The 11,915-nt window shown below is 45.0% G+C and overlaps 1 protein-coding gene across 1 annotated transcript in view; it reads right to left on the bottom strand.

Annotated features, from left to right (window-relative positions):
* Window positions 1-3,014, bottom strand: part of T265_01122 (hypothetical protein) — a gene marked incomplete at both ends in the record, with an annotated part of 9,362 nt that extends 6,348 nt beyond the window's left edge. Inside the window, one exon of the mRNA XM_009165083.1 lies at window positions 2,918-3,014. Coding sequence (XP_009163347.1) covers window positions 2,918-2,978 — 61 coding nt within the window. The remainder of the gene's footprint in view (window positions 1-2,917) is intronic.
* Between the last annotated feature and the right edge of the window lie 8,901 nt (window positions 3,015-11,915).

Below are 11,915 nucleotides of genomic sequence, written 5' to 3'. Positions count from 1 at the left end.
TTCAGGTTTTCGACAATCGTTGTCTCAGAACCATAACTCGTTTGGGTTGGTGTCAGCGAATCCGTAACGAGGCGGTTAGAAAGCGTGTTTTCGGTTGTGTAACGGGTACTTCCATTGAAGAATGTGTCCAGCACCAGAAGCTGTGTTGGTTGGGACATGTTTTACGCATGCCGAATCATCGTTTACCGAAAAGAGTACTATTTTCTATACCCGATTCGGAGTGGCGTAAACAGAGAGGTGGCCAACCGATGACCTGGCAGAGGAGTATGAAGGAGATCACGAGACGCTTGGGTGCTGTCGGTGCTACTCGCCTTCCAGGATGGGGACCGCGTGATCCTCACTGTGCCTGGTTGGAGACACTACAAGATATGGCTGCCAACCGATGTCAGTGGCGTTCTTGTTGTCAGTTTCTATCCAGATTGCCTGAGTGAATGTCTGGAGGTGTATGCACCTCGGAATGATTGTGTTAAGCTAGCAACAAGTCCTTCCCCCATTCACCTTTATTCTTTTCTTTACAATAAGGCTTTCAAATAAGTCATGATTGTACGGCAGTGAAGCATCGGTGTTGAACACTGATGTCATGCTGTCGATGATGATGATGATGACATTCCCACACGCCCAGAAGAAGGGCGAGATGGCCCAAGTGGTTAAAGCGCGAATTTACTGACCGGAAGGTCGTGCTTCGAACCCGACCTCTACCTGTCTAGGCTTGCGCAATCTGACAGTATCCCAGCCCTCGTGCAACTTTCGGGTGGTATAACAGTTAGGCACCGAAAGGTTGCTACAGCTGAACGATAGGGTTGTTACAGAACTTGGACACACAGAATGCGCAGCTGAGCGTCACGCACAGCGAACGAATCGGCCAGTCCCAGTGCTGGGACCTGCGGAGAGAGCGTTCAAATCGGGGTGGGTAGGGTAGGAGAGGGAATACGTAAAAGCATGAGAAGGAAGACTTCCATGGTAGTGTGCTTACAAAATAAGCCGGTTCATCTAGTGACACCAAACAACGGCCAATGTGGCATGCAAGTATTGTCAGCTGTGTCATGGTTGTACGCGGGTGGGGATACTGCCAGGGAGGCCTTTAACCAGAGTTTGGTTCAAAAGCCTGACCACAGTGCAGCTGCGTTTGGCAGGAAATGCAGCGCATTACCATTTTTATAGGACAGGTCAATACATATCAAAACCCCAACCTGGAGGAGTATGTTGTTCAGACTTCTAACCATTGACCAACGCGGTATGGGAAACTCTGAGTATCGCACGGACAGCATTCAATATAGCTCAAGTGGTCAGAGGTACACAAATCACCACACCAGGGCGACGTTGCTTCTTCCACTAAGGTCACCCGTTTTACCAACACGACGTCTCATGAACGGACATTTTTATACAATAGGTGTACAACGTCTGGGGTGGCTCTTCCTACATGGCACTCATATCTGAAACTAGTCCTGCCTAAACGAATGGCCAAACCGTACGACCTGCTGGATGAAGACACTGAGCTTCTGCAATGTGACCCTACGTGCGCACAAGTTCGACTCCCCAGCAGACTTGAGGAAACTGTAACCATCCGTCACTTGGCTCAGAAGGCGGTCGAACAAGGTGGAACTGGGCCCAATGAAGATTCGACGACTATGCCAACCAAAGTATACCACAATCCCGATTAGTTCCCACCTGCTTATATTAAACCCAAATCCCAGCACAAACGAAAACTGCAGCACTCAAAATCAACCAATCGTCCAGTTGTATCGTTTCAGTACCTAGCTACCGTGAAACTCGAATAACGAATAAAGATTGGGATGTTGCCGACTCGACCAGGATTAGACAGGACTATCTGAATATCCCAGAGTTGGGTTCAAACCGCGGATCTTCCAGTCGGCAACTTCACGCCTTAATCGCCGAGACTCCATATACTATACGTTCTAGGGAAGCCTGACAACAATGTCCCTAATGATTGCGTAACCATGTCACTTTGTTTACAGACAACTATTGAGCGTTTAGCATATATTCACTATCAGAACTCTACCTCTTGAGCGTTTTCCCGCACCGGTCTAGTGTATTGTTTATCCCGGTTACATCGTATGCCACAGAATACAAGCGTCTCAGTGACTTCTTTCAGTGAAGGGGTGTGGTGTTATTTTTACACCCAGCTCTCTACTTCTCATCATAGTAACGCTTCACATTCACTTTCATCGCAACTGCCGTAGGTCTGTCGCGTACTGAATGAGACCTCACTTCAGGCAGTCAAATCTTCTGTTCCATTGACCCATCTACGTCTACGTACTCGATCAATTACATCATAACCACCTAGGTACAGTCGATGCCAACACAACAGCCTAAGTGCCTGTTCATGGACTCCCCGATCACCGACCAACGCAGCTGAAACAGTGTAACCTCCATTGGTTCCCGCACACACACCGATGCAATGAGCTCTTCTAGAAAGACTCAGTTGTCACTGCCATGTGTTCATTGATTTCACAACGGTGGGCCATCGCCCTAACCACTGCACTCGAGACCACTGACGTAAAGCCAAGGGTCAGCATTCTCCGCGAGCGTTTTTCCTAAACAAACCACAAGCCCATCTAAAACTCGAGTTCACACCATAGATGGCCTAGTAGGTATACCTAATGCATCAGAACTTGTGGAGCGAAATTCCTTCTGCCCCCCCCCCGAACAACTGAAACCTCTACCAAGGAAAATAAAGCCGCAGCCCCCCCCCCAAAAACTGAAACCTCTTCCAAGGAAAATCAAGCCGCATCCAATTATCTGAATCACTACCTGCCAATTATTCCTCACCGAAGTGTCGCCTCATTCCTGGGACAATTGCGGCAAGGATGACCACAAACATGTCACTTGGAGAGGCCCTGATACTCACAGTACAACTGCAAGGCATAAAAATACACGATGAGAAAAGCAAACTCACGGTCCCCATCGACATCCTCCTCGAAGTCATTCCCACCATGAAGGTCCAAGACATCCGCCATGATTGCCCAACACGGTCAGCAGCGAACTCAAATGTTGACTCGGGACAGAAACTAACCCAACATTCTAATTGGCTCATGATCACGGGACAGAAGCATACGACATGGAAGCAAAAGTGATTAGTCGGAAGCGACAGACGTATCTCTCAATGTCCACTTCAATTTAAGTTACAATTTTCGTTGGTGACAGTGACTATCGTAGCAGAGAATATAGATGGCTGTGATTTGCTGCGACGTTTAGCCTTGACAATCTTAAGGGGGTAGAGTTTTTACCTTTGTTTTACGTCCATTATAACACTACGTATTTCATCAGTTGCATAACCGTTTTTTGTTTGAATACGAAAAACTACAAAAACGCGCACTTGTACAATTTCACATAATGCAAGCATGGTCACGTGCTTCGACTCTCTCTTCTGATTTCGCTCGCGCTTGCAGCGGTCATTCGTGAGTCTCATGTACTAGCTCTGGTACCAGAACATTTCAGACATCTTCGGAATCTGTTCAGAAGAAGACCCCTGGACCAACATAATTGGATTATTGTTTATTCGCTGACCTGGGCCAACGACGAACTATTTTAAAGAGAACAATTGTTAGTGAGTCTGTTCCATCTGATCTCTTTATTTTTGTATACCCAACCTAGCGTAATCATTTTTATTTCTTTGCCACACACTCCTGGTAAACTAAGTCATTGGGTAGCCAGACCACTGCAAGGGACAGTCACCATGTCAGTCTCTTGAGATACTTGCTTTGAATATTTAAATGACAGGCAACGGTAAATTGTTCGTTAGGGAATATGCGTAGGCATGTGACTGGTGTGTAAAGACATACTGAGTGACAAGCAAGATAGAGCTTATCATCCAATCATCCCGCAATTAGTTTGTTCATGTAGTTCAGCGTTTTCCTCTCTCCTGAATGGCACGAAGGGAAAAATGTGTGGCATCGCTCTTTGCTTTCCCACTACCATGTGTTACGCTTGCCGGCGCGTGGACCCATTAAAAATAATATATAAACGATTTAAAATCAATCTGCATGCAGCATGAACAATCGTCGCGAGAAAGTCGTCCCAAACATCAGCTACCCGAAGTGAGAAAACTTTTTTATGATAAATACACGCGTTAGGATCTTGAAGGGTTGACAGTTTCGCCGTCGGCGCCAGGGTGAGTCAGCGGCGGAAGCTTGTAATCCGGGTACTGTTCGAGCAAGGCGTCAGTAAGACGTAGGTCCACTGGAGGCGGCGATGCTCCGGGGGGAACGAGGTCAAGCACCTCGGAACACGTTTCGTACTCAACGTATTTGAGGCCAACGCATCTCGTTGGGGCTTCGCTTACCCGGTTTAACGATACCTCTGAAACACATTTCAAGTTTGCCAGAATAATATGCTGGGGCTGTATTGTTTGAGTGGGGCTTAATGAGAGGATGAACATTACATACATCGCAAACACATAGGGATACGTCCCTGGAACCATCTGGATTTCTGATGTATGCAGATCTCCAAGGCCAGAAGAATATCCGATTCGCCCTTGCAGCATCAGGTTGAGATTGCACAACAGGTTTGAAATAACCCAGTGCCCCGTGGTCTCCAACCTGGTGCACACGGTCCTCCTAGGCAAGTAAAGTTTTCATTCTGACGTTGGATTGCAACAAAGCGAAGAGCGGTATGTTAAGATGACAAGTCGACTAGCACTTTCTTCTTACTTGCGCTTGCCACAGAGGTGGCACGTGGGAGAGGGTGAGACGGTTGATTCGACGTGTTTCAAGTACAGTTTCCCGGAAGCATGTGTTAACAGGAGAGTCGCTGAGGGAAGTGGAACGGATACTGAAAAACCGCCCAGTGGTCTAAGAGCTGGATGATCCTGATAACATTGAGGTGTTGGCCCTAAACCATCTATTGCTACCGCGAGTGTCATACGTCCCTACTGAAGAAGATCTGGGACTACGGCACCGATATACTTGGCAGTAGAGGAAGAGTCAATTGATGGCTGGTATGCTTTGGCGCCACTGGCCGAGAGAATACCTTCCACCGCTTAAAACGCCGCATAAGTGGACGACTTTCAGAAGAAACATAAGAGTGGCTGACCTAGTATTGGTACATGAGTAGCAGTATACGTGCGGTACCTGGTCGAACCGATTTGTAACATCTACTACACCTGGCTCGGATGGGTGCGTAAGGACGGTCGTGCTCAAGACTCACGATGGTTTGCTAACCAGAGATATAAGGAGGATATGCATGCTAGAGGGACATCTTGAGTCATATGAGCTCAGTCACCGTAGGTAAAAATTAAAGACTGTGGAGGTGACTGTGGCTAGTTCCAGTTGTATCAGCCTGGCCTCTCATAGTCGCTAGTGTTCGGTGCTGGGTGATGGTAGTCTAGGAAAGGCAAGTTGGCTTCGGTGGAGCAGTGTACTTCCTTCCTCCCTCCCAAACCCATCCATTGCCTGAGCCTGTTGTTCACTGCGTTCACCCCATAGAGTCGATAGTAACTTGTTATCCCCCTTGAAATTTTAACCTTTGACACGTCGGACCAATTTGGTCGGCCATCTTTTACGCCCGCTTTTTGACTATTTTGCGTTGCCGAGTGTTGTGCGCAGGTGTGTGCCACTAACTGAGATTGATTTACCGTCCTCTCCGAGCTTTCTTTGGACTTGCACTACTTAATGCAGCAATTAAGACGGGACCCCCATAACTTGAGTTTGGTATCCCTTTTGTTGCGTATTTTGCACATGTGGCATCGCATTTGACTGATAAATCTCAAGAATCCACAATCTCTGGCTTGTGATTTTGCGCGTTACTCAAGTGGATTTTCCGAATACGTCTGGACTGAACAATCAATAAATTGTAGCATGTCCTTTCGTTCATGTGTAAATAATGCTTCAGGGTCCTTTGATATACAAAACGAGGTAGCCATTCATTTCCCATGTTAATAGATTCGCCGCAGCATTCATACGGTCAGCAAAAATATACCACAGTCTAATGTATAGCTTGGTCGTTCATGAATGCCGCATACAGAAGCAGACCAGGATTTGTAAGGCAGCAGCGCATCCGTGCCGCAGTCCGCTCGTATTGGACAACGTTGCGACATAACATGTACTCTCCATTAGGGAGACCTCTATTCTGAAATGTATAGAAGCAACCAGGAGGTCGTCAGCTACAGTGATCGACTGTTTACTGGGACAACTGCTCCCGTGACATCTGAGGGGCAGATTTTAACCATACCTCCACTATTCAGGCACATGATGAACCTGAGCGCTTTATGACGAATCCTTGCTCACGAGAGATGGGTGCTTGATTTCCGCCACAGGCATTTTCAGTCTGTCTCTTAGGCTCCGTTCCAGTTGTTTCGATACGACGATGGTATGCTGAGTCAGTTAGTAGCTGGATGCAACAAGCCCATTATTGTTTATTGAATGGAAGTTATCGTCCCCATTTTCTGCCCAAAGTGGAGATCCACTTTTCCGAGCATACAGTTACAGGGATGGGATACGGTTTGACTCACTGTTAAGGCAAGTGGCCACAGCATGACTGGGTGGGTTTTGAGCGCATTCGCTGGTTTGTGACTTTCGACTTTATGATACAATAAGTGCCTCCCGGTCTGCCCTCTAAATATGCGGAACACCTGGAAGCGGATGACCCACGGGGTGTACCGGTGTACCGCGTTCCGAAAATCGGGTGAGAAATTGCAAAATTTCAGAGGTTTACCGCTCCATAATATGGAGACTGATCTTCATTTCAGATGTCCGTCCGCCCGTCCGCAGGCAGACTGGGTCCGCACATACTCAAACTGACCTCCAGAATTAAATGGCGCATTCATTGCGAGATCCGTGACATACGTATGTCTGCAGATTCCCCACAGCCTGCTTACAAACCGTTTTGCTAACTTGCACCACATGTGCCTCTCGTGGGAGCTTAAAGCCGTCATCATGCTGTTGTGGTACGTTTCTATCCTGCAGTTTACCATAGGAAAATACCTGCCAGGTCTTCCTAATAAAAACGAATGTTCTCATTTATTAGACCAAGAAGCTTTGCGTCGCAAATCAGTGCTCTGGCGCCAGCGACTTCCAGCCGCCTTCCTTTGAGTACATTCATTTGCAACTCCCAAGGGTCGTGATGCCTATCAGCCTCATTGGGTATTACCTGCAAAACGTTCTAACGCCCTGTACGTTGAAACGAGGCTTTACAAGGCTTTGTCTAATGTTGTCAAGTGGCCATTGGCGGTTCGGCCCTAGAACTTGTAAAAGTTGGAGCTCCTTTGTCATTTTCGGCCCACCACCATCAATCGAGCATGTTCACATACTGCAAAACACGAGGGAGCTGTGTATTACTATCATAAGAGCCTAACGACATTACACATGGGAGCTCTATATCCGAGAATCTACTTTCGAAGTAATAAGTTCCTTTGGGATAACCACTTTATTCCACTGCGGTTCAAGGTCACTGAGGAAGTTTGCCTTCCTCGGGAATTAATTTGTTCAACAACAAAGGCCAACTACTGATACAAAACCGGTTTTGATCAAAGATGCTCGATGTTCCCCGTATTGCTCGAACTTACAGGTATCATTTCACACATTGACCTTAACATAAAACTGAAATACATTAATTATTTCGCCTGAAGAGACTTATATTGACGTCCTTTTCATATTCAATGCCGAAAAACTTCTGGAGATGTTGAAGTGTACACTCATAAATTCACCTCAATAAAATGGAATTAGATTTTTCTATCATCATGACGCGTTAATTCTTCTAATATTCACAACGTAATAATAGGATTGTGTGCATGAATCGCGTTGAATTTGTTTCCTGCTTCACGGCTGAGTTCAAAATGTCTCATTGCGACAGGGCAGATTTGTAAATCATGCACTGGTATTGTCCCGGGTTATCAGTCCGTGTTCTCAAGTCTATGAAAAAAGATAGCCATGATGAACGAAAGGTGTAAACATTTATTTTCATAAGCTGCCGAAAACTAGTTGTGGAGTGAGGGTTAATTGAAACCACAGGTCAAGCCTCGTCGTTTCGGCATAATCAGCTGGTTGTTAGTTGATCAGTATGCATCCAGTGAGGCATCATTCAATGGCCAAGGAGTGCCACGAATCGCGTGCAATATCTCCTCGCAATTTAGTTTCGTCAGCGTAGGAAGTTTACCGAAGACAATTAATTGAACCATTAGACACAGGATATCTTGAGGGTCCACAAGATGACCTCAGTAAACTTTAGGCTTTTCGATAAGAATATTTGTATAGGTTATCGCAGTCAGTTGACTACCCAGGACTAAATAGTACTTTTAGAATACTTAAAAATCGAGGATGGCACATCAATACTCACTCTTGACAAACAGTTATTAGGAATTTTTCCGGGACCTGCTTTATTATGTTCAGCGGACGCAATAGTTAGAGTTAACATGGTTTCAGATTTAGGATCAGATACTGCTCCTCGTCCCCTTTGCAAACCGCGGCAAATTTTGTTTACAGATGGAGTCAAAAACGCGTAAGACGCTTTTTCCAAATCCTCAGCGATACTCCGCCGCGCTTTTATCAGTTTGGAACTCCTATCAAGGATAATGTAGAGGTTCAGAATACAGTGATCATTGCTGTTCGCTATTGCCGCACCACAAACTTTCCCCAACGTGAATGGAGCAGTTTGGTCTCGTAGAATTATGGCTTCCCACTGACGGACCATCTTCCGTGCTTGGTTTATTCGCATCACACGGTGGCTCTCAATAATGAGTCGAAATAAAATCTTTTACGCTTTGCTCAAAAATTGTCCTAGAAACTGAAGGCGTAAGACACAATATTTATCCATTTTCTGCACTACCGCTGATCGGAGATCAGAGATATGCAGCGTGTTTTGCATGCTATCTTTAGACGCCTATTTCAAATATACCACAAAAAACATTACCAAGAAAAGAAGAGATTTAAGTCTACTTGCCACGCTCTCCTAGGATCCGTGCGTAATCGAGTGCTTTGAGGTCCACAGTCTTGGGCCACCTGGAAACGATTCTCCTTCAGTACCCCCAGCTTAAATCGTCAAACTGCAACATCAACGTTGACAGTGATGCATTACTGCCGTAAACGACAAATTTATTCACTTATACTGAAAGCCTTAAGTGAGAAAACTTTAGCGAAATTATGAAGGAGGGAAAATTGCACGCTCCCCGGGGTGCCCACACGCCCAAGCACCCGGTAAGATAATCTAATGAGAAACTTCAGACCTGGAAGACACTGTCTCGGTTATTGAATTTTCGCGTTTTAAATTTCTCAGCTTTGCGCTGTCTTTAGCCCAGAGCTGGCGGTCACCAGATTGGCGGTCGCTTAAACTGATTGACGCATACATATCCAGTGTCTCCCCAGCGCCTAGTTATAGTTCCCATGTCACAAATTTTATCACGAACCAACACCATGACATGAGCCCAAACTGTGCTTAACAATGGGTTCTGTAGATTTGTTCATGACACAGGAACAACTCAACATATATTGGAACGGAACATGGCCGACACGCAGTCGATACAACACACAACCTAGTCAGCTCAACACATATAGTCAATACACTCAGTAAAACGGCCGATGATCGGACGTTGCTCGGACGAAGACGCTCGTCACTTCACACAGTACCATGACCTGAGTCATCTCAAAAGTCTGGGCTCACTATCGTTTGGATTTAACAACCAGAATGCATGCCATTAAGTGAATCTCATGTCGTCCACTACAGCTTATTAAACGCATAAGTCGATAAGTCCTTTTTTATGTGCAATCCGCTTGTGAATTGATGTCTCTGATGGTCATATACATAACGTTTATATCATCATTGTTATTCACCTTCTGACACAACCCATAGTAAATGTCCGCGAGTTCTAATAACAGTGCCCTGATCTCACAAGCGGGACGAACGGACGGCACCCCGAACACTTTTTTTATCTCAATCAAATCCATATACCGAAGCACACGTTGCATTACTTTATGGCAGCCACTTAAAAATCACTCATTTTTGTAGACGAGTTCTTGGCATCTTTTGAACACGGCTAAGTCACTGAAGCTGGATGTTTTCCTGACCATTATACCGGCTGCATAACTACTTGGTGATAATATCCTGTGCTGGCAATAATCGTGGTATATCATCCCTAGGGATAAACACTTGAAAATAATTTCCTACGTATGCGGAAGAAATTCCTGATGAAGTTGAACGTCTGCAACAGGGCTGGTACCATTTTCCTACGACGGCAATTACGACACGCTCTCTTTAAGTGAGCGCTCCGGACTGATGTACTTGGATATTTTTATCAAGAAACAAATCTCTTTCCACAACAACCGCATTGTGTTTTTGGGTGATCTGACTGACAAAATGTTGCGGTTTGACGTCGGTTGTCTTGCTTCTGTTTGAATTACCTGTTTTTACAATGGCCACATGCGGTCCTATGTTTTCTGTCTGCTAGCTGCCCAGTAAACCCGTCGATACCTGAGGTTTGAATCTTTAATGTTTGCTTCCATATTCTAGGTAGTTCTAGCACTCGGTTCCAAAATCTGAATTGATTTGATATCTACTTTGTCTGTGCCGGAACCAATAAATAATCTCACTATGTTTTAAACTAAACTGGCATTCAAATTAGTATACATTGCTCAATCATTGTTTTTTCGTGATTATTTTATTTGTTGCTCTGCAGCAGCCTACGAGACGAAATCGAAATCGAAGTTAACTTTGCAAGTAAGCGTTGAAAACATCCACTTGTAAAACACGTTGACCGCATCAATGTGGGCGTGGTTTGTCACAATTAAATTGCCAGTATTTTCCTAACGTTCCGGTCATTTGAGTATTTTCTAAGATTTCTGGAGATTACAAAGCCCTTGCCTTTCATAAATACGCAAAATATGAGGGGATGCTCCATACGTCCGGTTAATGTAATGCACCATATGCTATTTATGTTGACGGACGACAACGTGTTATCTTTGTTTTTTTCTTTATCAGTATTATTGATTCCCCTGCCTTTGGAGACTTTGGTAAGCACCATATGTATGTTGAAGTAAGCACGTGGAAATCTAAAGGATGCGATGTTTTATGCATAGCCAACAAAATTTGGGATAATATGAATCTGACAAACGTTTCAATGACTTTCACGGCTAAAGGAGTCCACCAATGAAGGGCAAAAGACCCCCCTGTTTTCGAAACTTACTCAAGTTTTAAAATGAAGGAGTGGATGCTGTTCAGTACACGATCAGATGACGTTTGATTTGTTCGCCGAATCTGGTAGCCGATTTGCAAACGCTTCGCTACTAACTGATGGGAAATCATCAAGACGGAGCCGGGTGGGAGTTTACGCTCGTGCGTTTTCATAGCACTAATGTGGTTAACTAATTTTGTGGCAGTTGTCTTGATTTTATTAGTCCGGATTCTGCTTACGCGCACTGTAACCTGTTATTCTTTGGTTTGAGTGGTTATCCGGATTACTTACTGTGTCGTTTCCGGAGACCACTTCACGGATTGCATCATATTAATCTTCGACTTTCTAAATGTGATTGGAACTATTTTCCTCCCTATTGTGATGGCTGATCCCATTGCGTAAGTAAAGAACTTTGTCCTTCGCTTTATTGGTTCAGCACCTGTTCTACTTAAATCGATTTGCTTGTTAGGGTCAAGTTTTCATACATAGCACAAGGTTTCCTCATCTGTTGTGCTGTACACTTTGGGCACTATGTTTGTGAGGTCCCTCATTTTTGGTGCTGATGAATAGGGTCAATACTAATGTATTTAATTTAAGTGGAGTGTGGTTCTTCCAGAAATTTACGTAATTTTATCTTATCCTAACCAAGCTAAGGTCAGACCCACAACATACTCGTAAGGTTTCTGAACATGTTTTGATAGCCCGCAACCGGTTTCACCTTTCTTGGTGTTCATCAGGTAGGCACATTCCGCGAGATTTCGTCAACATTATGTCCCACATGAACCCAGATTGCATT

This window comes from Opisthorchis viverrini, assembly GCF_000715545.1.
Source record: "Opisthorchis viverrini unplaced genomic scaffold opera_v5_12, whole genome shotgun sequence".
Lineage (NCBI taxonomy): Eukaryota > Metazoa > Platyhelminthes > Trematoda > Opisthorchiida > Opisthorchiidae > Opisthorchis > Opisthorchis viverrini.
This window is presented reverse-complemented; position numbering and strand designations above follow the sequence as displayed.